Here is a 27,525-nt window from a genome sequence, read left to right as displayed (position 1 = left end):
CAATATAAAGAAGGATCATGCAAACATAGATGTGGTGATGTGTTGGATGTAGGCTAATAATAATTCGGAATCATCTGTGAACCAGACGGCAAAGAAAACGATGAAACCGATTAGGATTTCGAGACTAACGTGTGCCAATGCTTTCGGCGGGAGAAGTGTCTTAAAATGAATTCTGTATAGAAATGGAAGTGTAGAAGAAAAAATAAAAACGGAACTTAAAAATAAACCAATGGATGAAGATCGAAGACCGACATGGGACAAATCATTTTTCATTGTGCCACGGTCCGCTAAAAACATTGTAGCTAGATTAATTAATCATTTGTTTTAAGTACCGTCATCTCTGGGAAAAGGAAACATAAACAAAAAAAAAAAGATGGCGGCTCGATTTGGAGAGACATAATAGTGACCAAACACACCTAGCATTCAAACGAACGGGCCTATTAGCATATCTGTAGAGAATTAGCACGAAAGACGAACAAAAAGAACTGCGCTGGCCTCCACCGTTTCAGGTACGACTTTAATTGCGCCCCCCCCCCCGACCCTCCCCCTCCTTCGCTTGGTTTATTAATTTTTTTTTTCTCGCCGAGCTTTAGTGTCAATAAAAGGGAAAACTGAACATTGTGCCAAGCTCTTCTTTTTTTTTTTTTTAATGAATGACGACACCGTTCTGAAAGAAAAACGAAATTAAAAAAATCAAAAATGAATCAAACCATAAAGGAAGTAAACAAAATAAAATAAAAAAATAAGCAGGTTTTAGCTTTAAATATTCATCCATGCAAATCGGGATGCAATCCTCAACAAGCAAAAAAACTTCCCACACTCGTGCAAGAATCTACTCCAGTTTTTGAACGAAAATTTTTGTTTTAAATCAATTAAAAGGAAGGTAGAAACACAAATGTTGGTGTGTTTAAATCAAACAAAGGCTTATCTACAAAGGATTTATCGTATTAGTTTTGCTTTTCTTTTTTTTTTTTTTTTTTTTTTTTTAAGACACGGCAATTGAATTTTTATTTGTTTTTATTCGTGTTTTGGTGTTGCAAAATTTAGCTTTTATTTTATTTTATTTTATTTTATTTTATTTATTTTTTTTTTTTTTTTGGGGGGGGGGGGTGTTTAATTGGGGCTAACCTGTAGTCCTCGACGTTGTTGGTGGCCATGATGGGGTTTTTGACGCGGTAGTAGACTACGGCGTCTACGCTCACCGTGACCGAGTCACGCGACAAGACCTGCATTGATAACACAAGGTGGCGGTGTGCAAGTTTCTAATATTTCTCGTTTGATTCCACCCGCTTCGTCCCCTCCTTTTGCTTTCTTTTTTTTTTCTTTCTCTTAAATCATTATTTCCAGCCAAAAAAAAAAAAATATTAGAAAATAGAATTGCATGTTGAATGACGAAATGTCATCACTCCCTTTTCGTTTGGTGCAATCTCTCACTATGTTATGTCTCTCTCTAATATTTAAAAACGAAAACAGGAAGATAAAAACGATCGAAAAACTCAAGTAAAAAGAAAGAAAAAAAAAACGCCCCCAAAAACACAAACGCTAATTTAATTAAGGTTTCTCAGTGGTAGGAGATGTTAAAGGAAATGATAAAACGAATCGAACCCAAAAACGCCAACAATATAATAAATGATTTAAAGATGATTAATAACTGAAGTCTTCGGGTACACCTCGCTCCCCGAAATCATTTCTGACATGCCTCTCTTTTTTTTTTATCTGAAAGATCAGTTGAAAACGAGAGTGCCACGAAATAAATAAAAAGAAAATCTTCGACGTAAAACAGGAACTTAGAAAGAAAAATGATTGAAAAAAAAAAATCCCTTTCTTGAACAATTGAAAAAAAGAAAAGAATGATTAAATTCTATTGAAACAAATACGGGAAAATTCTACGCGGATCTGTTGAACGTGGTAGAAAATCAATAACGAGAATGTGAATATCTCCATTCCATCCGCCGAACTATAATAAATCCTCGTTCCGACGTTTACCCGCGTTTATCGACGCCAAAAAATTCACGGAACGCGGGAAAAAAAAATAATAACGGAACAATTTCCTTTTGAAACCGAAGAAGACGGCCATGAAGGAGAGGGACAATGAACGGTAACGCGTCATTTAAAGTACGAAAAGAAATAGACACACAAGAGGAAAAAAAACAAAAAAACAAACACACAAGACAAACACAACAATAAAAGAGAAAAACGATGTGCTTACCTCTTGCGGTGGGACATCGAAGGAGACGGTACGAAGATCAATTTTACGATAAGTATCGATGCAGGGCACGATAAAGAAGATACCGGGACCGCGGGCGCCTCCTTTGAGCAAACGACCCAAGCGGAAAATGACAGCTCGTTCGTATTCTTGTACCACCTATAGAAAAAACCAACGAACATTAAAGAGACAACATTAAAAAAAAAAATGCGCAGTTCCCCGCCCTGTGAAATAATTCGATCTAAGAAACAAAAAAAAAAAAACGGACTCAAGATTTATACACAACTCAGTTAACGTGTATAAAACAAATTCAAAGATCCCCGACATCGGGTACGGCAATGGATTAAATAGATTGGGAAAGAGAAAAATTTTCCTTTAGTTTGCATAACTAATGTGCTACTATTGACAACGTCCATTTGTATACGTTGGCTGCTGCTGCTGCTGCTGTGCGCGCTGCCATTATTTAAAACCTTGTTCGCCTTTTTTGTCGACAATCTAATCTTTTTGCTTAAATAGGATGAAAAGGGCCCCTGCTCCCGGCTGGACCGCATCCAACATCAACTTTCCAATTAAGGCCAACGTCCTGCTCCCTCGTTTTTAGATGCCTTGCTTTTTGAAGATCCAAGTCAAAGCCCTTACATCGTTCTATTCAGGACGCAATACCATAGTCTCCCATTCTCTATCGAGCTCTTCGTGTTGTTACGAAACAAAACGCCACACGAGTGAAGGTAGCCGGTTTGTCTCTTCGGGACTCTTGGGCCCCCCCCCCTCCCGCTACTACCGCCCATGCCCATTCTCTTTATTGCCTGAAGAGGCACTGAGAGCAGAGCTAATAATGCGCTCTCGGCTAAACAACAAACCTGGCTTCTTTTCTTCTTCTCTTTTCCTATAATGCTGTTTATCTCAGGAGAATACGTGACAGGAGTAGGGAACAACAACAACAACAACAACAACAACGAAAAAAGGAAGAGAAAGCTCCTGAATATTCCTCAAGTGTTTTTGTCTGCACTGCGGATGAATGCATCTTCATTTTGACTGCGTTATTCCGGTTGGACATTTTACTGATATTCCCTTTTGTTTTTGTTTTTTTGTTTTTTTGTTTTTTTTTAAAGGGAGGCATTGGGTAAAAATGAAACTCACTTCAACAGAGAATTAAAGTTAGAAAATTTAATTTTTTTTTTTTTAAGGGCAGGGAGGATAGCGAAAAGTTTTTGATAACTTTCTTTCTATCTCAAAGTTTGTTAAGTTCCGTTTCAACCTTTCTCAGATGAGTGAAGTTGTCCGGAGAAACTAACGATGCATATGTTCATTAATAATCACGAAAGCGTTTGTAAACGGATTGAGGAACGCAGTGTCGAAACATCGCGCATGATGACGCACTTAACCGTATTAGGGAACCGGTGCCAAACAGGAAACGTCGATAAATTAAAAAGCGAAATGAAAATCGAAAAAAAAAAAAATAGATAAATTAACAAATAAATAAAAATAAAGAAACCATTCGCCATTTAAGCCGATTGATTGAAATGGTTCCCCCCCCCCTCTAAGACACTCAAATTGAGGAAAAAAAAAAAAAAGGGGGGGGGGGGGTGACTTACCTTGACAGAGAAGCATAGCGAGAGCGGGAAAGTGGCCAAAATTAGCAGGAAAGAGAAGAGTGTCAGGATGAATGCACAGATGCCAGGGCCGCCAGGGTCTGCTGTTATAAAGGAAAATGAAAGAAATAAGATTACGAATGACTTGATATCGGCAATCTACCTTTTCGTTTGAATGCCAAACTACTTTATTTTGTCTTATTGCTACGCGTTAATGAGGAAACAAAAATCGAACCGCAGCAAAGCCAATCGCTCTTATTGGGATGGAGGCGATACCTGTCGGAGGCAGTTTGCAGCAGAGAAAATCAAAACAATAACAACAATTGGAAAGAGAAACAAGGCGACAATGACCCATTCTCAATAAGGTTTGTTATTCTTAATCAATCAAATTGTTGAATGCCTTGCCTGCCGAGCCACGAACAACAGGAGGGCCCCAGATCCTCGTCCTGACTGGGTCGGACAAAGGCTGTGGGTAATCAGCAAAGGAGGTGCTGTACTTGCTCCTGAATTCGGGCGGTATGGATGAGGCCGGCTCATCTCCGCTGCCGCCGCCGCCACCGCCAAAACGATCCGAAAAGGACGAGTTGATGGGCGCTGATGCCAACTCCAAGGCGAACATGTCCCGACTGTGAGCTAGCGACCATCGACACGCCTTCCCTAGCGCTACTCTATTCGCTCCCGTCTGCCCTCCAACTGCGGGCTCACGAGCTGCGTCCATCTCCGATTTGTGACACCTCGCGGCGTCTTTTGTCAGTGCCCGACGCACTCTCTCTCCGCCTTTTCTTTTTTTTTTTCTTCTCTCCCTCTTTGTGTTCATCTTGCAAAGCAACATTTGCTTCTGTTAAGCCCGACGCGCCTATAGTATAGTACACTAAAGCGTGGGACGTGTTACGCATCCATTCCCAGTCGAAATCTACGGGACATCGGGAATTTAAAAAAAAAAAGAAAGAAAAGAAAAGAAAACGAAACGCCATCAAGACAATCATCTGCCGAGAGTTTGAAGAATTCGATCAAAACTTTCGTTTGATTGTCGGCCTTGTCAACACAATAGTCACATTTTTTGCTGCTTTTTACCAATTGCATTTTGTGTTGGTCTACGTGCCATGTTGCACGCCGATTTCCAACGCTATCTAAAGTTTCTATGTTTGCCCTTTCGCTTAGCGCCGTTGTCAAGCGCAACTCACAATTTGCTTCTTGACAGAGATTTTATTTATGAGAACCAGCCGAAAAGGACAGACGCCGTTCGCTTGCCTTCCATGATTCATGAGGGTGACTGTAATCAACCCGAACGGCAGCGGATAAAAAAAAAAAAAAAGGCCTTCAAAAGAAAGGTAAAAAAGCGCGAAAGCACAACCCACACAAAAATATGAAATAAAGAAATAAAACAAATAATAAAAAAAAATAAAAAATAAAAAATCGCAAACTCCGTTTGGCCCAACCAATCAGCGACGAGATGCTGATGTTGCGGGTTCTTCCCCCGAGGAGGAACGGACCCACTCTGTTTCCTTTTCCCTATTTTTTTTATTTTTTTTATAATCTTATTACATAAAAGCTCTTTTCTTTCTTACATATTCACATCAAACTCATCATCTCCCTAGCGGCTGTACGCATCTTATACACGTAAGGGCTAACTACATAAACGTGTAGTTGTGTATACATACGCACACGCACACAAAATAAGTGAAGAAACGCGAGGAAAAAAAAAGAAAAAAGAAAATCCCGACCACTCTATAGTGCGTTCCTTTTGTGTAATGCACGCACGCGCGCTATTCGCTTGATTGCATTATTTCAGCGCGGGCGGAACGACCTCAGCTCTGAATGTATAGTTCATCATGGCAGCTAAAGGAACGTAGCAAAGGATATGTATAGAGAGAAAAAAAAAAAAAAGAGGCAAAATAAAAATACATAAATAAATTACATATTTATAAAGGATGAAGGGGAGGATAAAGGGTAGGGGGTGCCGGTTAGCGCAGACTATAGAGTATGTATAAAAGAATAGGGGCGCCCAGCAAAGAGTGACAACTTGACTTAAAGAAATAGAGGAAGATAAAAAACGGCTTCGTTCGCTTTCAATTGTCCCTCGTGTTATACTCTAATCAAATCGCTTTTGTGTGTGCCACCATTGTGCTCTCGTACCTTCATCCGGAAGACGTTAAACCTCTCCTCTTTTTTTTTTTTATATATATATATATATGAAATTGGCCTTCTTTTAGGTTGACTTTGTCACACACACACACACACACACACACACACACACACACACACACACACACACACACACACACACACACACACACACACACACACACACACACACACACACACACACACACACACACACACACAAAAAAATCATTCATCTGTAGGAAAAAGAGAAAGAAAAAGAAGAAAAAAAAAGAAAGAAAGAAAGAAAAAAAAAAAAAAAAAAAAAAAAAAAGATGTGATCAAATGGGCGGACGTGAAATGAATAGTGAGGCCAATCTTCTGCCGTCATCGTTCTATCCTTTCCGGCCACGTCTATAATGATTATAGCCATCATATATAGACACATGTCTCAACGATAAAGAAGAAAAGTTCACACGTCAGCATCATCATCTCAAGTCAGCCGCATACAATGCGCTAAAATTGACATGGCCCAGTTTCTTTTCCTCTTTTGTTTCCCCAATCCAACAAACCAAAAGAAGAAGAAGAAGAAGAAGAAGAAGAAAAAATAAATTAAATAAAAGAGAGAAGGCTATACAGAGTGATCTATTCTTCGCGTACAGCACTGATTGCCTAGCGGAAGCGCTTCCAGTCTTAAAAGTCATTCGATATGGCCGCCGCCTCCGTCCCACCCCGTAATGATCGGCTTGGGAAAAAGGAGGGGAGACCTTTAAACCAGTAGACACGGTGACCATTGATGATTGTTACGTCAGCCCTTTCCCCCTTTAAAAAAAAAAAATGTGTGTAAACTTCAAATGCTAGAAATCGTAAGAGCCTTTGCCAACGGATCTCATGAAATGCAGATGAGTTTTATTTGGCTCTGCCGACCGGAAGATGTTTCGAGTCAAGTCAGAAATAAATACATATATATACTATCGTTATTAAATGCCATCACGTTCCTTTCCGGGTGTTTCTTTTATATGCTTGATCCATCTAAGTCCCCCCCCCCCCTTCGCCAACGTATTCCGGCCTCAAGCTTTCGAAAACTATTCAATGTTTACTTTTCTATCCATTATTTTTTTTTTTTCTTCTTCTCTCACCCGTTTGCCAACGTATCATCAGGTCCAACTATAGTCTACTAAATAAAAAAAAAAAAAAAGAGCGACAGGCTTAAAGGAAACATAAAAATCTTTGATGGATGTGGTACGGATGCACGTTGAACAGACGGGCAAAAGAAGACAACAACAACAACAACAAAAAAAAAAATCAATTCCGGCTCGTCGCAAGTGGCGGATATATCCGTAGGAGATGATCGATTCCACAACGCTCTCAAGGAAAGAAAATATGATGTGGTAAATGGGTGGGAGTGCTATCAGCGTTGATGAAATCGCTGTAACATCAGCGTTTGTCGTTTTGCAAACAAGTTAAAGCTCTTTTGTTTGTTTCCTTCTTCTTTTGCTTTAAAAAAAAAAAAAAAACAACAAAAAAAACTATTCGTCAGACGGGGCAGTCCATAACAAACCACGACGTTTGTTTGATTGCTAATGGACGACGACAAAATGCGCGGATGGCAGGATGATTGAAACGACCGCACATCACTCGACCGTACAAATCACGCAGATGGTCTTTTACGTGGTGGTGTAACATTGGAAGTAGAAACAAAAACACATCGGACGCTTCTTTAGTTTTCGCTACGGTCTTCCGAGTGGTTCACAGTTTCCTGCCTCCTAATCATCGGCGGGATGAAAACTAAACGCCAGACCGGAAACTACTTAACATGGAGAAGTTTTTTTGGCAGGCGGGTTTCATGCGAAATGTAAACCGCAGAGAATATTGCAAACGCTTCGAAGCGAAATCCAAGAAAGAAAGAAAGAGATCCTCGAGATGAGATACTGCGCCAATCCTCCCCCCCTCCTCCCCCCCCCCCCCGCCGCCGGATGATGAATGGCTCAGCGAATTTCTGTGATGCCAACAACGATGCACGAGCGTGCGGATGACGGATGATAGTTTGCGGCCTTTTGTTTCTGTAGCGACCCCGAAAGCGAGTAAACAAGAAGACACAACAACATGGGGAGCAAGGGCAAGTTCACATTAGCGGGTGGTGGCCGTATGCCATTCTTCCTATTTGTGTAAAAACATGCGCCGTCCAGGAAACAGACAAATAAAAACAGGAAGAGAAAACACACACAAAAAAAAAAAAAAAAAGAAAAAAGAAGAAAAGAATCTAGATGAGAGTGCGAGAAACAAATGATTTAGATCCGGACTGCAAAATATACAAAGACAAGAGGAAGAGACGGCTGTGTAACGTCCAAATCCGGCCATCATCAATAACACAGTTCTCGGTTACGAGTTTTTCTTTTCTTTTTTTTTTTTCCCCCTACGAGCAATGCAACATTGTCATGCTGCATCATGTCCCGTAAATCGGCGTACACATTCGGCTTACATCTCCTTGCGATTTAAAAGCTTAATTACATCGTTCTTTCTTTACTTTTGGGGGGCGGAATATTCAAAATGTTTGTTTGGCGAATTACAAACGTTCCTGCGGCGTGTTCAATTCCTCTTTTAAAAACAAAACATTTCCTCTCCACGTTAACGACGATAAAAAGCAAAGCTCCATTTCGCCAAACACACACACACACACACACACACAGACACACACAAAAAGCAATCAAAGTTTTAAATCGAAAAGAAAGTTGGGTGAGGGAACTTCTACTTCAATTGATTACAAGAGGCTTTTGAGACGCACGGATTTTAATTGGTGTTTGAATTCGCTCTCTCTAAAAAAAAAAAAAAAATGTGGGAAAATACAAAAGCTTTTGCCTTTGGGCGAAGTGATGGATGATGAGATACGACGGATGGAAATGAAAGGCCAAAGGAGAGAGAGAGAGAGAGAGAAAGAAAAGAAAAAGAAAAAAAAAAAAATGCCAGTCAAAATGCATTGTGTGTAAAACTTGTCCGTGTTGCCTTTGAAAAGTTGCGTGCGCGAATCCGGCTTCCGGATGCAACCCAATTAAAGTCTCAACTCGGCGAAGGAGAGACGGGGAGCCAGAAACAAAGAGCAACGGCACGCGTCAATCACTCGAGAACGTGACGTGAAGGGAACTCAAAGAGAGACACACAAGTGGCCCAAAACGGATTGCGAATGCAACAAAGGCGCGGCTAAATTGAACCTCCTCTCCCCTCCATTTTCGGTACACAGACGCTGTCCGTAAGAGTCTTACGGTCAACCGAGTTAACAATGAAACCCGTTGGCCCCTTCGCATTTCAAATCTAGCCAATGAACACGGCCATCGAACTATCGAAGTGATCCGCAAGCCAAAACTTTGCCATACCCCCCGAACCCCTGATCGAATTAGATTTTGCTTTTTGTTTGAATATTCAATGAGGCAAATTCCCCGCACAAAACAGAAGACGCCAGACTCTCGTCGCCTCTTGTCAATTCGAAACGCGTCAAATGTTTTCAAACAAAAGAATCCCCCCGAATTTCAATAGATAACGAACGGGTTTCGAATGCGGAAGTGTTGAAAGGAAACCCAAGATGCGCTTCCAACGTGTCATCCCCTATTCATATTTGTTGTTGTTAAAACAGCTGCAATATAAATAGCCCAGAGATGCAAATGCTTCGTCGAGTTGCCGTTAACCGATAAAGACATCGGAAGGCGATCTAGAAGGCCAATCGAGTGCTAGCACATTCCCCCCCCCCCCCTTTATTTTTTTTTCTTCTTCTATTTTTAAAAGAAGCAAATGGCAGAAAAACGATTTTTTTTTTTTTTTTTTAAATCAACTGACGTGCTGAAAAAAAAGGGGGGGGGGAAAGATTCGATAGGATGTCGTCGACATCGAGGACAAATGCCAACTTGCTTTTCCCATTTCCTTTCTGTTTCTTATTCTTCCTGACAACAGCCAACATTCGTCAAATGCTCCGGCCAAAGATGTTGTACAGGTTCGCTATCTGATCGCCAGACGTCGTGACCATCTCTTTCTCTTCAACAGACGCAACACACAAAAACAAAACAAAATAAAACAAAAACAAAAAAAAAGGCGGAGGCGCTAGGATCAAACTCGGCACCGCGATTGCCTTTATGTAAAATAGCTTTTTAAAAAACAAAAACAAAAAAAAAAAAAAAACGCATCGTACTCTAAAACACGGACGCAATGGACTTCTAGCTCCTTTCCGCATGAATATCTCTTACGCACCGGATGCAAAAGGGCAAAGAGAAGAGGAACAACTTTTAGTGTGCGGAGATGAGAGCGAGCGAGAGAGACAAAGGGGACGCGTAGGCGACTGCGCGCCGAGCCAATGAAAGTTCTCGCGCTCCGCTGAATGGACTCGCAATTAGCCATCCATCAACTCAGAGAGTATATTGATATATATATATATATATACATATACACACTCTGCTTGCTATGACGTGCACATGTGCGTCTCGACGACGGAAATCTATCACCCCCCCCCTCTCTCTCTCTCTCTCTCTCTCTCCGAGTTGACTTGTTTTCGAAACTAACTATACGGAACGCACAACTGCTCGATGAGAGGACGCGCCCAACGAGCTGTGCTTCTACACTAATGAACCGCTAAACCATAAAGCCGGATTGCCGTCAAAGCCGCTTGATTTTCATGGTATTCACGTGAAAAAAAAACAAACAAAACAAACAAAACAAGTGACGATGCCTCAGACACTGCAAAGGTTATGCAACTTGGAAATCATTTCGAAAATACTCGCAATTTCTTTGATTTCTTTTTTTTTTTGTTTTTTTTTTTTACCCTTTCGTGTCGCTTTTTTTTTTTATGGTGAAGGAGAGCAAAAAAAAAAAAAAAGTAAGGGCGGATTTGATCATTGGCCGATCGAAGTTCGGAACGGCAGCTGGACAAGATTTCTTTCTTTTTTTTTTTTCATATAAAGAGCACGCACGACTATAAGGATCTCTACGGAATCACGAGCGTGAAAGTAATGACCAATGTGTTTCTTCTTCTTTTTTTTTTTCGTTTAAGAAATGATAAAAGTTGGCTGACCGCACGAAAAAGGAAAAGAAAAACATGTGAATGGTTCCAACATTCACGCAAGTCTCGCCTCTATTTTGCCACGTTTGTTAGCAGTAGCGGGAATGAAACGTAACGTGTTTTTTTTTTTTTTTATCCCGGAGCTCTTTCTACCCGCCGGACAATTGGTTCTGTTTTATAAATACATTTTTTCGTGAGCACACACACACACACGTGATAAAGAACAAAGGAAAAAAAAAAAAAATAAAAATAATGCGAGAGCTGATCTCTTTATTAGTTTTTACGGGTTGGACTTTGGTGTTTCCTCGACACCTTTCGGGCCCGCGTGATCGTCCAATAACAGACATGTGCACACGCTTTAATGAAATCCAAATTTACAGAGGCCCCCTAATAACTATCTCATTTTATGTTCCCTTTTCTTTCTTTTTTTTTTTACTGACTTTACTAGGCAAGTCCATGTTTAAAAAAAAAAAAAAGGAGACAAGAATTCGTGTTTCCTGCGAACATTTTCACGAAAAAAAAAAAAAAAAAAAAGGGCGTCGTTCGACGATGATGGCAGAGGAGGATAAAAAAAAAAAAAATAAGGAAAAATGGGGAGGGTGGGTAGCGAAATAAAGTAGATGTGAAAACGGTGAGTTGGCTGCCAAATGATGTTCTTATAGTCTATGCGAATAGGCAGCGGTAAATGGGCTAAGGGTAAGGGAGAGGGACTAACGACGTGATAACTTTGACGAGAGGTGCCGGAAAGAATCCCAAGGCGAACGAACGAAGAACATCTAAAGCTGATGGGCTCAATTGAGCCGCCGGTGCAGCATCGCAAGAGAGAAATGGAGGCAAACGAAGTTTGTTGTCTCGTCTCTCGTTCGAATAATAAGACGAAAGATGACGTTTCTTTTCTTTCTTTTTTTTTTTTTTTTTTTTTTTCTGACAAGGGTAGAAGAAGCTCAAAAAAAAAAAAGGAAGCTTATTTCAAGACAAACAACTGAGAGAGAGAGAGAGAGAGAGAGAGAGAAAAAATAAAATAAAAAATACACAAAAGAGAAGATCGTCTTTCGTGTTTTCATACTACACGTCCAATTGATTCAAATCCCCCCTCCCGTTGTAACACAGCATCGATCCAGTCGGAATAAAACGCCTCTCCTGTTATCCTGTCCGTCAAAAAAAAAAAAAAAAAAAAAAAAAAAATCCTACCATCTCTCTTTTCTTCTACTTTTTACATTTTTAATAAAACATTTCAAGGAAAAAGGGACATTTGATATGCGAACAAACATGTCCATCCCCTCACCCCCCCCCCCCTTCGTCCCTATCTGTTCGCTGAATAACGACAAGATGGCCAGTGCTACGACAAACGTGAATCGTATTAATATGTTATCGACGTCACGCGGGATAACATGCAATTATTCCGTTATCCTTCCCCCAGCACTAGACGTTTTCCTTTATCTTCAACTTTGATTTGATTTTGTCAGAGAACAAAAAGAAAAAGCGAAGGGCAAAGACCTTTTGTCGAATTGATTTCCCCCCTTTTTCTTACCGCCTACTACTCACGACGTGTACGCCCGATGGACGTTGTGCGTGACAACCAAACCCACAATTGCGGATAGCCCAGGAAACTCCTTATCATTTTTTTTTTTTTTTTTTTTTTCGCTTCTCCTTTCTTCTTCTTCGTTACTAAAAGAGGCGCAAATGTTTCGTTAGAATGTGACATTTTTCGCTGTGAATTGCCAGCGCAACAAGACACAAAGTTTTCACGTCACTCAACTACCGCGCCCATCGTTGACACGGCATTCAAAAGTGAACGCCGGCACGCGACAACATAATGGGGGCCCAGCTGAAAAATAAATTTCATTTCAAGATCCGGAAGAAAAAAAAAAAAAAAAAATAAAAAATTTAAAAAAAAAAAAAAAAAATCTATTCAAAATGAGGGCCATAACAATTGGGCGAGGTGCCTTAATTTTATAATTTGGCCCGTGGAAATTCCGAGGGGGGGGGGGGTCGATAATTCCCGGGTCACGCAGTTCCCCATCCGCTTAACGAACTTAAAAATCCCCATTAAAAAAAAAATAGACATTTTTATTTTGCCGTGGTGCGAAATTCTTTACAACGTTCTCACAGTTAAACGCGTAAAATGCGAAACCCCTACACGTCAATCAGTTTCAATCTTGACGATGAATAAGATTAACTGGATAATGCGGCAAAAAAAAAAAAAAAAAACAGCTCGTAAGCAAAAAGAATAAAGGCCATCGATTGCAAAAAAAAAAAAAAACGGGAAAACGATCTGAATGAATTCAACGATGCAGAACATGGCCAATGTCAAAAATGAAAAGGAGAACTAGGAAGAAGAAACGAAAAGGCCAATGTAGAGGTTCCATTAAAGAAGACAGCCGGCCAATCGTAGATCATCTTTTTTTTTTTTTTTTTAAGAAATAGGACAAGAAGATTTGATATCGAAAATAGGGGAAAGTGATGTCGGGCCGTGTGCTGCTTTACTGGATAGATATCTCCTCTCCAATTAGAAACGCCGTTATAAAACCATCAATCACATTCCTCAATCATCTCCATCCTTTCCCTATTTTTTTTTTTTTTTTTTTTTCCTTTCTGTAATCGCATGTTTTCCCCCTTGTATTCCGCAAGAAGCCGTACGTTATATCAATTTAAAAAAAAAAAAAACCCTGTTTAAAAGTCAGGGGGATTTGTTATCGAACGCTTTTCACGCATTTAACCCGTAAATGTAAGACGACGATCAACGCGTCCCGTGTTAAGTAATCCGATGAGAAAAGCTTTGCGTCGGTGCATTCATTCCGTTTAATTGCGCGCCCTTTGAATGACTTTCAAATCGTTTGTCCGATCAAAAAAACAAAAACAAAAAAAAAAAAACAAAAAAAAACAATTTTCACTTCTATCAAAGACTAACAAACTTGCGAAACGAATGCAAATACTTACAAGCCAATCCGTTTTCGCGGCACATTTCTTTCACGCTTTTCCACATGGCGCTCAAATGAAATGGAACACGCCAATTTAAGCAAACGACAGCGCGTACCGTCGTGCCAGTCGACCTTTTTTTTTATATATATATATATATAGCGATAAGCAGATGGCCGTTGTCTTTCGAGTAACTGGCTTTTTTTTTAAACCCTAACAACAAAACAACACTAACCCGTAAGGTTCGCACAATGTTGCACGACTCACGCCGATGGCCCGCACACACAGTTTCACTGATCGTCTGTTCCCCGTCCCCTCTATGGAGGCAATGAAAGAAAAAAGCAACAAAAAAAGTCGAGGCGGACGAAAGGAAGGACACACTGGAACACGAGAGAGACGGAGCGCGCCAAACGGGGAAAATAAACAAGTGAACGAGCAAAAAGAAAGATAAAAACAAACAAAAAAAAAAACAAACAAACAAAAAAAAGAATGGGGGAAAAAAGAATGAAACGAAACACGCGGCTTTCGAAGCGCGGGACGCGCGGGATGTCGACTTGAAAGAACAAGTCGCTAAAAGGAACTTGTTCGGGAGTCGAAGCCAAGACGGCGAGTGTGACGGGATCGTACGGGGAAGCGGGTGGTGGTAGGCATTGAAAGTGGCACACACGCGGGGTTGGGCGAGAGGTCCACGACTTCAAGCCCCCGCAGTGCAGTTTCGAATTTGGGACGTCGACATCGCCAGAGTAAAAGAAACAAAACAGCAAAAGAACGTCGTGGGTAAGTCCAAAAAAAAAAATAAAATAAAATAAAATAAGGAAAAAGAAAAAAAAAAAAAAAAAAAAAAAAAAAAAAATAGATCAAGCCGAAAAGCTCGCGCAAGCGCGCATGTCCATAACGAAACATAAGCTTCGTGAACTCCGCCTCCTCCTCCTCCTCCTCCGTGGGCCGAAAAAAAAAAAAAAAAAAGAAAAGAACGAGTCGTAAAAACACGCACGCTCTCGCAATCACACACGTCCGCATTGCAACGAATTTCATGCGGTTCCGTACGACGCAGCAGACTTTCACTTTGTCAAAAAGCAATTTCACCTCGAGCGGCTTTTTTTTTTTTTTTTTTTTTTTGCCATCGTAATATCTATTGAATAAAGCGCCTTCTTTTTTTTTTCTTGGGGGGGGGGGGGGGGGGACGAGGAGGGGGAACGAGAATCCAAATGATAGCCTTGAACTAGCCAATCGATCGTGACTGCGTCATCATCGTCTGTAACAACTTGCATTATACAACCCGCAGGACACGAGCGCGAGCTGCCCCCCCGGTCTAATGGTTTGACTTCATTCGGCGTTCGCTTGCTCTCTCTGTCTCTCGCTCTCTCTCCGCAAAACTTTTGTCAAAGCTCCTCGCGCGCTGCACGATGGGAGAGATTGGCCCACGGTTAAACAAAAAAAAAAAATATTATAAGGGAACTAGCGGCTACAACTATGTAAGCAGTTGATGCCCAAGAGTTTCCGGCATCGGCTTGAGTGAGCTGACAAAAGTTAATTTAATATTACTTCGCCACAGCAGAACCCCCCCCCCCCGTGCGCTGAGACGGTCGAATTGCTCACGCCGCCAAAAGAGGCAACGCACGCAATAATCCCCTTTCATTATTCAATTCTTTTTTTCGTGTGTGTGTGTGTGTGTGTGTGTATGGAGGGAGGGGGGGGGGAAAGGCTATGACGATAATGAAAAGCCGGATAGCTTCCTATTCCTATGATTTCTTGTTTCAGATCAAATGCAAATTGTTTTGCACGTTCGGGGAAAAATTCAAATTCAAAATGAGATGAAATTTCCAAATATATCTCGCTATTTCGAGTTGAAAAAAAAATGGCCGACTTTGGACACGAATTAATGTTATTATTATTCATTTTTTTTTTTTAGAAACAAAAATTATATGAGGGGTGTTGTAAAAATACGACAATGAAAACACGAGCCTTCCAGAGGTACTCTGTGACGTATGCAAATTGCCACCAAGGCACAAAAGTTTGATCAATCAGCTTTTGACTACACGTGAGGGTTAAAAATTTCATTTCACTTCCGACGCAGCAAAGTGGAAAAAGGAAATCCTTTTCCTCTCCCTTTTTCTTTTTTTTTCTTTTTTTTTTTTGCTGAACATACACGATGAAACCAATTTCCAAGACAAATAGGACCCAAAGGAGAAGATCAACCGCGGGATGTTGAGAAAAAGAAAAAGAAAAAAAAACGGGAGCGTGCTCAAATAGATTTTACCCTTTTTTTTTTCCCACGACGACGTGGATTACTTTGCATATTTCAAGAAACATAGCCGCTAGGATCGAAACACAGAGAGAGAGCCTTAGGAGTTCAAGATAAATTGACCCTGTCATCCGCCTCGTTCGATATTCACCCCCCTCCCCCCCCCCCCAAAAAAAAAAAGGGTGGGAACAAAGAGAACGGTCAATTGCTCCAGCGATCACAAGCAACACAAAAAGAAAATAAAAATAAAAATAAGGATCTGGCCAAAGAAGAATCTACTTCAAACAGAAGGGTCATTACAAATCCCCTAGACTACTTGTTTGTGCACGAGATTCGGGCACACTCGACCAAAAGTCGGGATCGATCTTCATCGTAGACGTCATCTCTTTTTTTTTTTTTTTTTCTTTCTTTCTTTCTTGGCCTAACGTCTCTCAACTTCATTCCCTTCCGAACATTTATTCTTTTTGGTTTGTTTCGAAGCCACTTCAACATGTTTTACGATTCCTTTGGCGACGCTTAACCCCCATGCCGTTTGTTTGTTTTTGCGTGTGGGGCAAACGAAAACTAATTCCCAAAGAAAAAAAAAAAAACAAAAAAAAGAATCGGGGTTTGAAGAGGAATGAAAGAAGTCCCCCCCCCCCCCCCGATCATCGTTAGCATGTCAAAGACACTAGTTCCTTCTATTCTTCTTTTTTTTTTTTTTTTTTTTTTTTGAGATGGGACATCTTGCGCGTTTGGCAAACGCCAGCACAACGCCTCCCTCTCGTACATCGTTCGTCCATTTTTTTTTTTTCTTTTTCCTTTATTGATTGAGCTTTTCTATCATAACATTATCGTTTTTGATTGCAGTGACCACAAAAGAAAGAAAGAAAGAGGCAGGAGCACGTCACTGCACGCATTCAAGGCAAAATCATTTTTTCTCTTGGTTGAAAAAAAAAAAAAAAAAAAAAATTGCAAAACAGGGGCTGTACGGAACTTCCTTCCGGATTGATTCGTGCAGTCTGAAAGATGACGCAAAAAAAAAAAAAAAAAAAAAAAAGACAAGCGGCAGCCAAAAAAATACATAAATTGGGCGGTGCCATCACACTGTCTTCATTTTTCTCTCTCTCTCTCTTTTTTTTTTTTTTTTTTTTCTTTTTTTTAGGGAGGAGGTTCGACCACGCGTCGAAGATGGCCGGACAGCCAAATTGCTCTAGAACGTGGGCGCCAACACACACACACACACACCCAAAAACGGATAACAAAAAACAAAAAAATAAATAAATAAATAAATACTACGATGTGTGTGCGGATGGAGGGGGGAAAAAAATTCCGCCGTTTGGCCTTTCTCCCCCCCTCCCCCTCCTTTGCGTTCCATTGGACACGATTTATCGGTCAAACTCGATGATTGGTTTGATGATGTCGGGAAAGAAAAACGATAGATGAAAGCGGATATCTAACGGCACGTAGGGAAAAAAAACAAAACAAAAAAAAGAACACGACGTCATCTCTGCCCGTTGGAAACGACAATTCAAACGGGACTTCGGGTGTTGCCAATCCCCCCCCCCCTTTTTTTTTTCTCTCTTTGCTATCTCAATTGTTGTTGTCCCCCTTTGAGGAAGAGGCTGTTATCGTCATTTCCTCAGCAGCTCTCTCGCCATCGGATCACTGCTGCTTCGATTGACTCGCCCAAACATCAACAAAAAGGCCAAACCAATTGATGAAAAACTATTGCATGTGTACATGTGCGTGCGTGTGTGTGTGTTTGTTCCTTCCTTCCCGAACCCTTTCCTTTTTTTCCCCCTTCCTTCTTCCGGGTGTTCCGCTATTTTTCAAGTCAACGCAATTCAAAAGGGGACGACAGAAAAAAAAAAAAAAAAACAGCAAACAAATACAAGAAAATAGACAAACTGAGCAAGCAAACAAACGAAAAATCAAAACAACATAAGGTGAACTCCATTCCAAAAAACCGCCCACCCCTTCTTTTTCTTTTCTTTATATGACGAAGGGCAATCTATCAAACTGACACGCCATGACGCAGCGGTCTCTATCTGGTTAGGGGGGGAAAAAAAAGGAAGGAAAGAAAGAAAGAGGAAATAAAAAAAAAAAAAAAAAAAAAAACAGCTCCAACCGAAAATGTTGAAGAGGATTTTTTTTTTCTTTTTCTTTTTGCGTCTATGTTGGTGATGTCTATGGTGACGGATGGGGTTCGGGATACGCCATCTAGTAGTTCTAATATTAGGTCAAAAATAAACAGCTAATACCGAATTCGATGCCTCCTCATGACACATGTATTAAATCTCCCCCCCCCCCTTCGTTCGGGATGGACTTTCCCGTAATTTTCAATTTCAAAATAATCACGTTTAAAATTGAAAAAAAAAAAAAAAAGAAGAGGGAAAATTGCGTGATTCTAAAAGCAAACGAGGATTCTGTGTGGCCGGTCATCCCAATCTTGGCAACGAAATCAGGAAACGACAAGAAAAAAAAAAAAAATAAATAAATAATTGAGAAGAAGAAACCGAGAATAAATAAAATAAATAGTTGCCCCAATAGCTCGGCCTTTTTTTTTTTTTTTTTTTTTTTTTAATATATATATTTATTTATTTGATTTATTTAATTCTCGTCGTTCGACGCATTTATCTTCGGGACGTGATCTATCGTCTAATTAAATCTAGATAGCACCGCGATCGTGCAACGCTGACGTCTATAAGATTGCAACTTCCAGCACCCCCGCACATCTACGATTCACACGAGATTATTCGGCGCCACTTCTTCCTTTATCTGATCCCATTTTTTTTTGTTTTTTTTTTTGCGTACGGGGAAACCCTCCCCCACTCGCCACCCCCTGAAAAAAAAAATAATTTAAGAATCCCGCACCTTTAATACCCAAACAGCCCAATCAGGTAGAACCGTAGTGCGCAAGACCCTTCGCGTTCATCCATTCCATTTCAAAAAGATAAAGGAAGGGGGGACATCTCAGTTTTGGATGTCTTACCTCCTAATTGAATGTTGTGCATCCGATTGTTCACGTAGACCGAAGAGTAGCCGCTCGGCGGAGCGTGAGCGGCAACGGGAGTCGCTACGGGGATGGCAACGTCGGCCTCTCCGTTGTTTTGATGCGTGCCATCCACGCCCGTTATGGTAATCGTCGTCATCGGTGGCCTATCGACGGTCGGCGGCACAACAACCGGCGGCGGCGGCACCGGCGCCACGTTAAGCGAAGACGAACCGGACGGTGGCGAGGCCGCCACAATCGCTTTCGTATCGCCACCTTCCGGATCAACGGGTCCCATTTTTTTTTTTTTTTTTTTTTTTTTTTTTTTTTTTTTTTTTTTTTTTTCCCCTTTCGTCCTCGCGCAAAATTAGCAAACGATCGCAACGTTCAAATTTCTTTTTCGGTATCAGTCGGGAAACGTCCACTCTCTTTGATTACGCAACAGTCTTTTTTTTTTTTCGCCGGAGGGAAGAGGGAGAAAAAATTTTCTAAACACTCACGAATGTAAATCACGTCGCTGTGTTATCAAACCCGAGTTCGCCATCATTGCCAATCTGCTCGTATTTAAAGATTAAAAAAAAAAAAATCAAACCGCTCGCACAAAAGTTGAATTTGAAACACACACACACACAAGAAAAAAAAAAAAATTAAGCGTCGCACTTTTTAACAAAAAACAAATGAAGAACGTCAACCGATTCGTAGGCGAAAAAAAAAAAAAAAGATGAATAATAATTTGCAGGACCCGAGTGCCACGTTGATGTCTAATATCAACGACGACTGAGTTGTGACTGCGAATCACGAGCGCCTGTGCGCGACTCCTGGCCCTTGTTCGCTGACGTTATCGAGCACACAGCGGGACACGGGCAGGCAAAAAAAAAAAAAAAAAAAAAAAAAAAAGACTAGGCAAGAGCAAGAAGAAGGAAGATGAAGCCTTTACCCACTTCCCCAAAGTCCTCCTTTGCCATCCTAGAACCCCCTAAAAAAAAAAAAAACATATTAGGGAACATGGAAAAAAAAAAAGGAAGTCCGACTCTCCCGGCCATTGCGTGATCAAGTCGACCTGGTAAATGACACACATCACCGGCGGCCCAAACGGCCGATGATTTTCTTTTTTCCTTGCGACTCGTTTTCAGTAAAAAAAAAAAAAAAAAAAAAAAATGGATCGAGAAATAAAATAAAAAAAAAAAAAAAAAAAAATGGCAGTTGAGCTGGAGATTGGATGAAGGACACGTCTTTATAGAAAAAAGAAAAAAGAAAAGCGAGGCGATATTTACTTTCGCTTGGTTGCATCTCTATATAGCAGACACACACACACACACGAGGAGATTGCTTCTGTCGCTCTATTCCCATTTGGCAGCGAAATGATGGAATTAGATTGATTCGATATAGGAAAAGACATTTGGCCAGTCAGTCATATAAATACGCACGCGACCATCGTCGCCCACCACCCACCACCCACAAACTTTTCTCTTTTCCTCTCTCTCTCTCTCTCTCTCTCTCTCCTGGAGACATTTATATGAAAGTCGCCATAGCCCCCCCCCCCGGACAGCTAAGATTGAATAAAAAAAAAAAAAAAGAAAAGTCTGAACGCGGTCGGCAATTCATCGCTAGACACGGTATGCCTTTGACACAACAACAAAGCTCTTCTTCCATCGCCGTTGACAACAACAACAACAACAATCCCGAGAGAGATCGTGACAAAAAAGAAGAGTTCGCTCTTTCTCTCTCTCTCTCTCTCTCTCTTACTCTCGCAGAGTATAGAATGCAAACTTGCTTTCTTTCTTATTTTTTTGTTAAAGCTGTCTTCCAACTACCATACGTCGTTTCAAAGTGCACCCTGGCGTCTTCTCAGAAGCATCCCTGATGTTCCTGACACACACGCATGTATATATACAACAACCACCCGACCGCCCGTTCGCCCGCCCACCCCATCTTTGTTAGAGAGGGAAGGTATGTGTGTTTGCCTCAGACTTACACCGTACACACAATCACGGCCCGTTTCTACTCGCCGAACCATGTCCATACAAAACGGGGGGAACTGTCACGCTGCGTTTGTAAGAGACTTCACTTTCCAAAAACAAAATAGCATAGAAAAAAAAAACATTTTCAGAAGGAGGGCAAGAACAAAATAGGAGAGCGGAAATGCTTTCAAGAAAGTCCGAAAGGCACGCAAAGTAGATGAACTCGTATATGGTGTTTTAAACAACATATCCATCACGAATCCTTTTTAGCCGTTGATAGCATCTGAGACAGCCAGTTAACAGAACGTTGGCTGTTTTCGAGATGAAGACGAACAGCCAACATATCCGTTTCTCATCAATTTTTTTTTTGTGTGTGTGTGTGTAGAGACGATCGCAATCAAAACTGTTTTCATACCCCCCGGAGAGCTGTGCGAAACAGATACAAGAGCGGAAATCAAACAAACCCAAACAAACCCAAACAAATCAAAAGGAGATTCATTTTCAAAAAGATAGAAAGCATAAGTTAATATTTTTTGTTGTTGTTGTTGTTGTTGTTCCTTTTCATCAACGTGATGATATTTTAATACATAAAAAAAAAACAACAAAAAAAAACAAAGAAAGAAAAGAAAAAGGTGCTTGCGTTAGTAGTAGTCGAACAGCCATCGCTGGATCGATTTAAGCCAGTCAATGACGTGAGCCACCCTACCCTGCGGAATATTAAAGACGTACAAAAGAAAAATCCTAGAAGAAAGATGACGCGACATATTTTAAATATATTGGGAGGTTGATCCCATAGTTGACTGGATTTTCGAGCGGGGGGGTGGGGGGGGGGGGGGCCGATCCTTAAACAAAGAGAGAACAAAAATCTAAAAAGGAAGAGTTGTTCCATATTGCCGGAGCTACTTGGAGGCTCCAAAAAAAAAAAAAAAAAGCGGGGCCGGAGGAGCTCGAGAGTTTATTTGATTTCAAGAAGAAGCGCAATCTAAAGCGAACAAAGTGTGTAACGGATCGATGACACACACACACACACACACACACGAAAAAAAAAAATAAAAATACTCGTGACGCACCGTGCGCTCCTATTCAAAGCGATTTCCCGTAGTTCTTCCTCTCTTTCACGTTATTTCCCTTCTCTCTCTCTCTCTCTCTTTCTCTCTCTCGAAAAAATGCTGCAGCGCTGTTACGAAGTTTGAACAAAACGCGCACACAGCTTACGTTTGTAGAAAGAAAAAAAAAATAATTCAACGTCAAAAAGAGGGGGGACCCATAAGGCTATACGCAGTCAGCACAAAAAGAAAACACACACAATAACTTGCGAATATATACCATCCGGCCCTTCGATTGTCTTCACTTATATATGGTGTGATACGAAGAAAGAAAAAAAGAAAAAGAAAAAAGAAAAAAAAAAAAAACTGTGGAACTTACGAACCTTTGCCAATGTCAATGTTATCGTTGCGCCACCTCTGCATGTTTTTGCCCCACTGATCGCCGCTCTTCTGGCCAGTCGTGCCCTTTTCCACGTCATTGGTGCCGGTAGCGACGCCCGTGGCTGGCGGCGCCGGTGACATCAAACTTCCCGCGCCAGGCCGATTGGCCGACGACACCTCTACCGTTTGGACTCCCATCGCAGACGCACCTCTCGCTATTTAAACAAAAAAAAAATAAAATAAAATAAAAAATCCTAATAGTGTCCGAAGGGGTTGCAATGGACACCAAGAGAGATGGTAATAATTTTTTTTTTTTTTTTTTTTTTTTTTCAAACAGATGGTCATCGATTGAACGTTATCGATCAAATAGCGAGAAAGCAAAATCGGAGGGGATAACACAGCAATGAAGTCAAGAGCCGACGTGGCATCCAATAATAAACAATCAAATCGAAATGATGGTGTAACGCATGCCATGCTCACGTCATTGAATGATGAAAAGGTTGGGCACATAAAACAAACAAAAAAATGCGCGCAATAATTGAAAAGCAGGGAGAACAAGAAAACGCCAATTTCAAATGATTGCGCGTCGATGTTCCCCCATATCAAACAAACAAAACAAAAACAAAAACAAAAACAAAAACAAAAAAGCAAAACGGGGAAAATGCGCGTTGCAATTGGAGCGTAAGATGTATACAAGTCTGCGGTCGGTAAAACGGGCAAAGGAAATGTCTGATCGATCTGCTCAATTCATCGACATTAGCCGGGTGGTTCCTCAAGTCCCAACAAGCTTTCGCTTTCGCCGTACACAGACATAACACAAATGGAAATGTGTACGCCCATAATCGCCGCCAGTATCGCAACATCAATTAGGAACAAATCCATCAAGTTCCCGAGCATACAAAGAGGAGGTGGATGGTTGGAGGGGTCGGGAGGTGGGTGGGGGTATGTTGAAGGCCTGGACCTCTGTTCCCGCTGTCGTGCGTCTGTCTTCCTAATCTGCTCGAGGCTTTTCGGGGCTTCCTGCCCCGTTACACGGAATCCGCTTCCAACCTTTGCCTCCTAATCAACAACTGTTTCTCATTATCTAGCGAGACAGTCGGATTATTGTCTTATCCCCGATGCTACGCAGCTCTTGATTGCAATGGTACAATAGGCGAGTAGATTTAAGTCTTTCATTGTATTGGAGCGCAGCAAAAAAAAAAAAATAAATAATAAAAAAAATAAAATAAAATAAAATAAACCAATAATACCGCAAATGTTCGGTGTGGTACAAGCGCCGACCGCTAGATGTCGTGATATGCACAACCGGAAGCTTTAACCAAAAGCATTTCTTTCCGAATGAAAGTCAAGTGCAAAACAGAAAAGTAAACTAAACAAATGCTTCGATTAAGTTCAATGCAAAAGAGGAAATATAGCCAGTGCTTCCGGATCAACCAACGCACGTCCGGCAAACGATACGAGTTTGAGATCGATAGACTTGGGCCGTCTGAAAAGAAATTGAAATCGTAACCAACCAAAAGAAGAGGAGAGAAAAAAAAAAAAAAAAAAAAAAAAAAAAGCCTCAAATTGTCGGCGATGCGGCGGCAGTAATGTAAATCCTATTTACTCGAGTCTATGAATTTTCAGAGTCAAGAAAGCCCCACCCCCACACAGGCTCCGGTCCCGCATTTGTAGTTGGCTGTCATCCGCAAACTGGCAAGGGGGAACTGACAGCAAAAATTTAGCATTTTATAGAATCAGCCCTCGTAATGAGAAAGAAATACACGAGCGAGAGCGGCAAGAGCGGACATCCTTTCTTGTTCCTTCTTTTCCTAGGCGATTCAAGAAGGGAAAAGCTGTCACCGAAACGGATGTAAATAACAGCGCGCACACACACACACACACACACACACACAAAAAGGCTGGCAAAAGGAGCGGACAGAGCGAATAAGAAAAGAATGATTTTGTTTCTTTTAGGAAAAGCGATAAAAAAAAAATGCTCTTGACAGATTTGTGCGCCCAGGGTTGCCATTGAACGAGAGAAAGAGAGAGAGAGAGAAAAAGGCTAAAGCAATTCATTACATTGGCCAGTTCCGTCTACTACCTAAGCCAATTTCCCAACAAAAATAGAGCGAGGGAGAAAATTAAAATTCATCTTGATTCATCCAACTTCGTTCTTCGAAGAGGAATGCGCATGGCAAGCCAATCCAATTTGTCAACATAATCTTCTTTAACGTAACATTTCAAAAGAAATTCTTCAATATTAATGAGCCATTTCACTTCCTACTCCAAAATGATTTCACTTCCGTCCATCTGTATCATTGTCTTTCAAGCTCAAACAGACGGACTCCTCCCCCCTGCCCTAACAAAAAAAAAAAAAAAAAAAAAAAAGAAAGAAGAAGTTTCAAACCGTCATCAATTACGAACTGTTTCTTCTTCTATTTTCGAGCATCACCTTTCTTTTTCCCGCCCCCCTGCGGATGTTCCGGCTTCGCTTCCTGCGGGGCCCAACAATAACACGCAACAGTCACGTTTTCCTTTTACTCAGATGGCAGACACGGCCCGGCCCACTAGAGGATTATCAAGAACACGAAGCCTTCAAAACAACTTCAGACCCTCCAAAAAAAAAAAAAAAAAAAAAAAAAAAAAATGAAAGTCGATGATGATAGCCTTTCTCTGCGTCCTTTGCGGACAGCAAAAACAAGAAAAAGTTGATCAAGGCGGCAAGGATCTTAACAGCAAAAAAAAAAAGTCTTCAACTCGATTACAAAGTTAGCGATTTGCTAGCTCCGCATCGTGAATCGTATATAAAAAAAAGAGAGAGAAAGAAGACACTTAGTGTGGTTGGCCCCCTATTTTCTTTCTTTGACGTTCTGTCGGATTCTGTGGCAAAACATAAAAAGCGATTGACGAAGCAGAGAGATGTTTATCCTTTTTCTTTTTTTTTTTCTTTTACATCGAAGCTTGTGTACCCTGCCAAGTGTGCCCGTATTTTTCTTGCTCTAGGTTTTATAGCGCCACCCCCCCAGCGGCTGCGGGAGTAAACTACTCCGGGCTATGTAACATAACCAGCAGCATCCCGCTTTCAACCCTTGGCTATAATGTTATGCCGCTAACAGTTGCCAAGCAACCATTCACTCGTTTTCTTTTGTTTTCCACCATGCCACACAATAAACAAATAAATATTCACTCAAAGTTATTGGTTGTAACAGCCTTTCTCCCCCCCCCCCACCCGATGCTCTTTCTTTCATCCACCTCGGCGAGAAATTGAATAAGCCAATCAAAAAAAAAAAAAAAAAGAAAAGATTTGAAAAATGGAAAGAATCACATTTTTTTCTTTTTTGTCTTCTTTCTTACTAACAGGAAATTATGCCGACAGGTTCGCTAGATGGTAGACACACGGTGTAGAAAAACAAACAAACGAAAAATGTATCCCGAAATTGAGCGGCACGCACGAATGCGTAGCAAATTCTTTGCAGCAGTGGGGTGCCTACGAAAAACATCTTTTAAATCAGTCTTGATATGTTATGTTAATGTGTCGCATAGACACACACATACACAGACATGCACACACTGAGAGAAGAACAAACTCTGGCCCGCTCTTGGATTGATGCAAAGGCCCCGGGAGCTACGAGAGAATTCCTGATTCTTCACGTCGCGCGTGCCGTTATCGGTTAGAAACAAATGGGAAAAAAAAATTAAAAATGATATAAGAAAGAGAATCCCATTTTTTTTTTTATCAAAATAAAAGCAACAATCTTTAACGGCCGACAGTATTGAAATATCTGCACACAAAAAAAAAAAAAAAAAAAAAAAATTGCAAAAGATGTACGATCAATGGCGGGGGAAGGAACTACCCATCGAAAATATACCATTGCCAGCCGCACCTATTTTTGTTTGATTGCCAAAAAAAAAAAAAAAAAAAAAAAAGAAGGAAATTGAAGTTCTTTCGAAGAGAAGGGGGAGAGAAGCGGTAACTTAAAGAGATTTATAGTTAGCGATTGTGACTTTAACGACATCGATGGGTAAAGGACGAATGCCAGAAAAAGAAAGCGAACGCGTTCCATCCGGCTGGCCACCTATCCGAGATTGCCGGACGAAAAACGTTGAGATGTTTTAATTTTGAAAAAAAAAAAAAAAAAGACGATGGGAATGTAATAAAAAAAAAAAAAAAAAAAAAAAAAAAGGAGGGCGAAATTGCGTCCAGTAAATCGAGGAGACTGTTGGCGGATGAGGAAATAATTATAGCGCGTTAAATTGGGGTCATTGTCCCTCAGCCGGCGATGATTGAATTCCCTCACCACCTAATGTTTTTCACATCGGGACGTTTGTCTTTCCCATTTTAAGTGAGGGACCGTGACAGAAGTCGGAACTTCAATACACAATTGCAAAACAAAAAGGAAATGAGAAGGAAAGGTGTCAAAGCAACTCGAAAATGTTCCGCTATTCGTAATAGAACGGAAATTAGAAAAGAATAATAAAAAAAGGACCGAAGAAATCGAACGTTCCGGAATCACCCAATCAAGAACGAAGGGGGCAAAAAAAAAACGAATAAATACACACGAAAAAAAAAAACCGAATAAGAAAAAAAAGGAGAGGGAATTGAAATTGATGGATGGGCAACGACGTCACCATCGCATTTTTATTTTTTTTTTTTTTCTCTTCGATTTCCGCCCATTGCGTTCGACTGACTAGCGAATTGTGTCGACGATGTCGAGGAGAGAGACTGCCACATCTCTTAACTGTGGCAATGTCTCGTTTTTTTTTTTTCTTTTTTATATTCCCACATTTTCTTGTGTCGTTGCTCCGGATCTATTCTGGGTAGATCCATCAACTCATTTTCTTATTCTCTCTCTCTTATTTATTTATTTTTTTTTTCTTCTATTTTTATTACGCAAAAGAAGAAAGAAAAAAAAAAGAGTAAAGCGGAAAGATAAGAAAGAGGCAGGAAAAAGGCACACTACTACTCGCGATATTGCGTTCAAAAAAAAAAAAAGAGGATGGACTATAGAAATGCGACAGGCTATTGCGGCGCATGCATCGTAAACTGCCATCTTTATACGAAATGCAACTTCGGT

The 27,525-nt window shown here is 40.8% G+C and overlaps 1 protein-coding gene across 10 annotated transcripts in view; it reads right to left on the bottom strand.

Moving 5' to 3' along the window:
• The window catches only part of LOC130700192 (band 7 protein AGAP004871-like), a 41,622-nt gene that overhangs the window by 3,497 nt on the left and 10,600 nt on the right, over positions 1-27,525 (bottom strand). For 2 of the 10 annotated variants that reach the window (XM_057522218.2, XM_057522213.1), the window contains exons 3-5: positions 22,471-22,683; positions 3,802-3,902; positions 2,210-2,365 (exon numbers count right to left, since the gene is read on the bottom strand). In XM_057522218.2, coding sequence (XP_057378201.1) covers positions 2,210-2,365; positions 3,802-3,902; positions 22,471-22,666 — 453 coding nt within the window. In that variant the 5' untranslated portion in view covers positions 22,667-22,683. Of the gene's footprint in view, positions 1-1,128; positions 1,227-2,209; positions 2,366-3,801; positions 3,903-4,203; positions 4,446-19,080; positions 19,381-22,470; positions 22,684-27,525 lie in introns of those variants that run through there. The other 8 variants (XM_057522214.1, XM_057522215.1, XM_057522219.2 and 5 more) reach the window with 8 other exon arrangements.

The sequence above is a fragment of the Daphnia carinata genome, chromosome 8 (genome assembly GCF_022539665.2).
Source record: "Daphnia carinata strain CSIRO-1 chromosome 8, CSIRO_AGI_Dcar_HiC_V3, whole genome shotgun sequence".
Taxonomy (NCBI): Eukaryota; Metazoa; Arthropoda; class Branchiopoda; order Diplostraca; family Daphniidae; genus Daphnia; species Daphnia carinata.
This window is presented reverse-complemented; position numbering and strand designations above follow the sequence as displayed.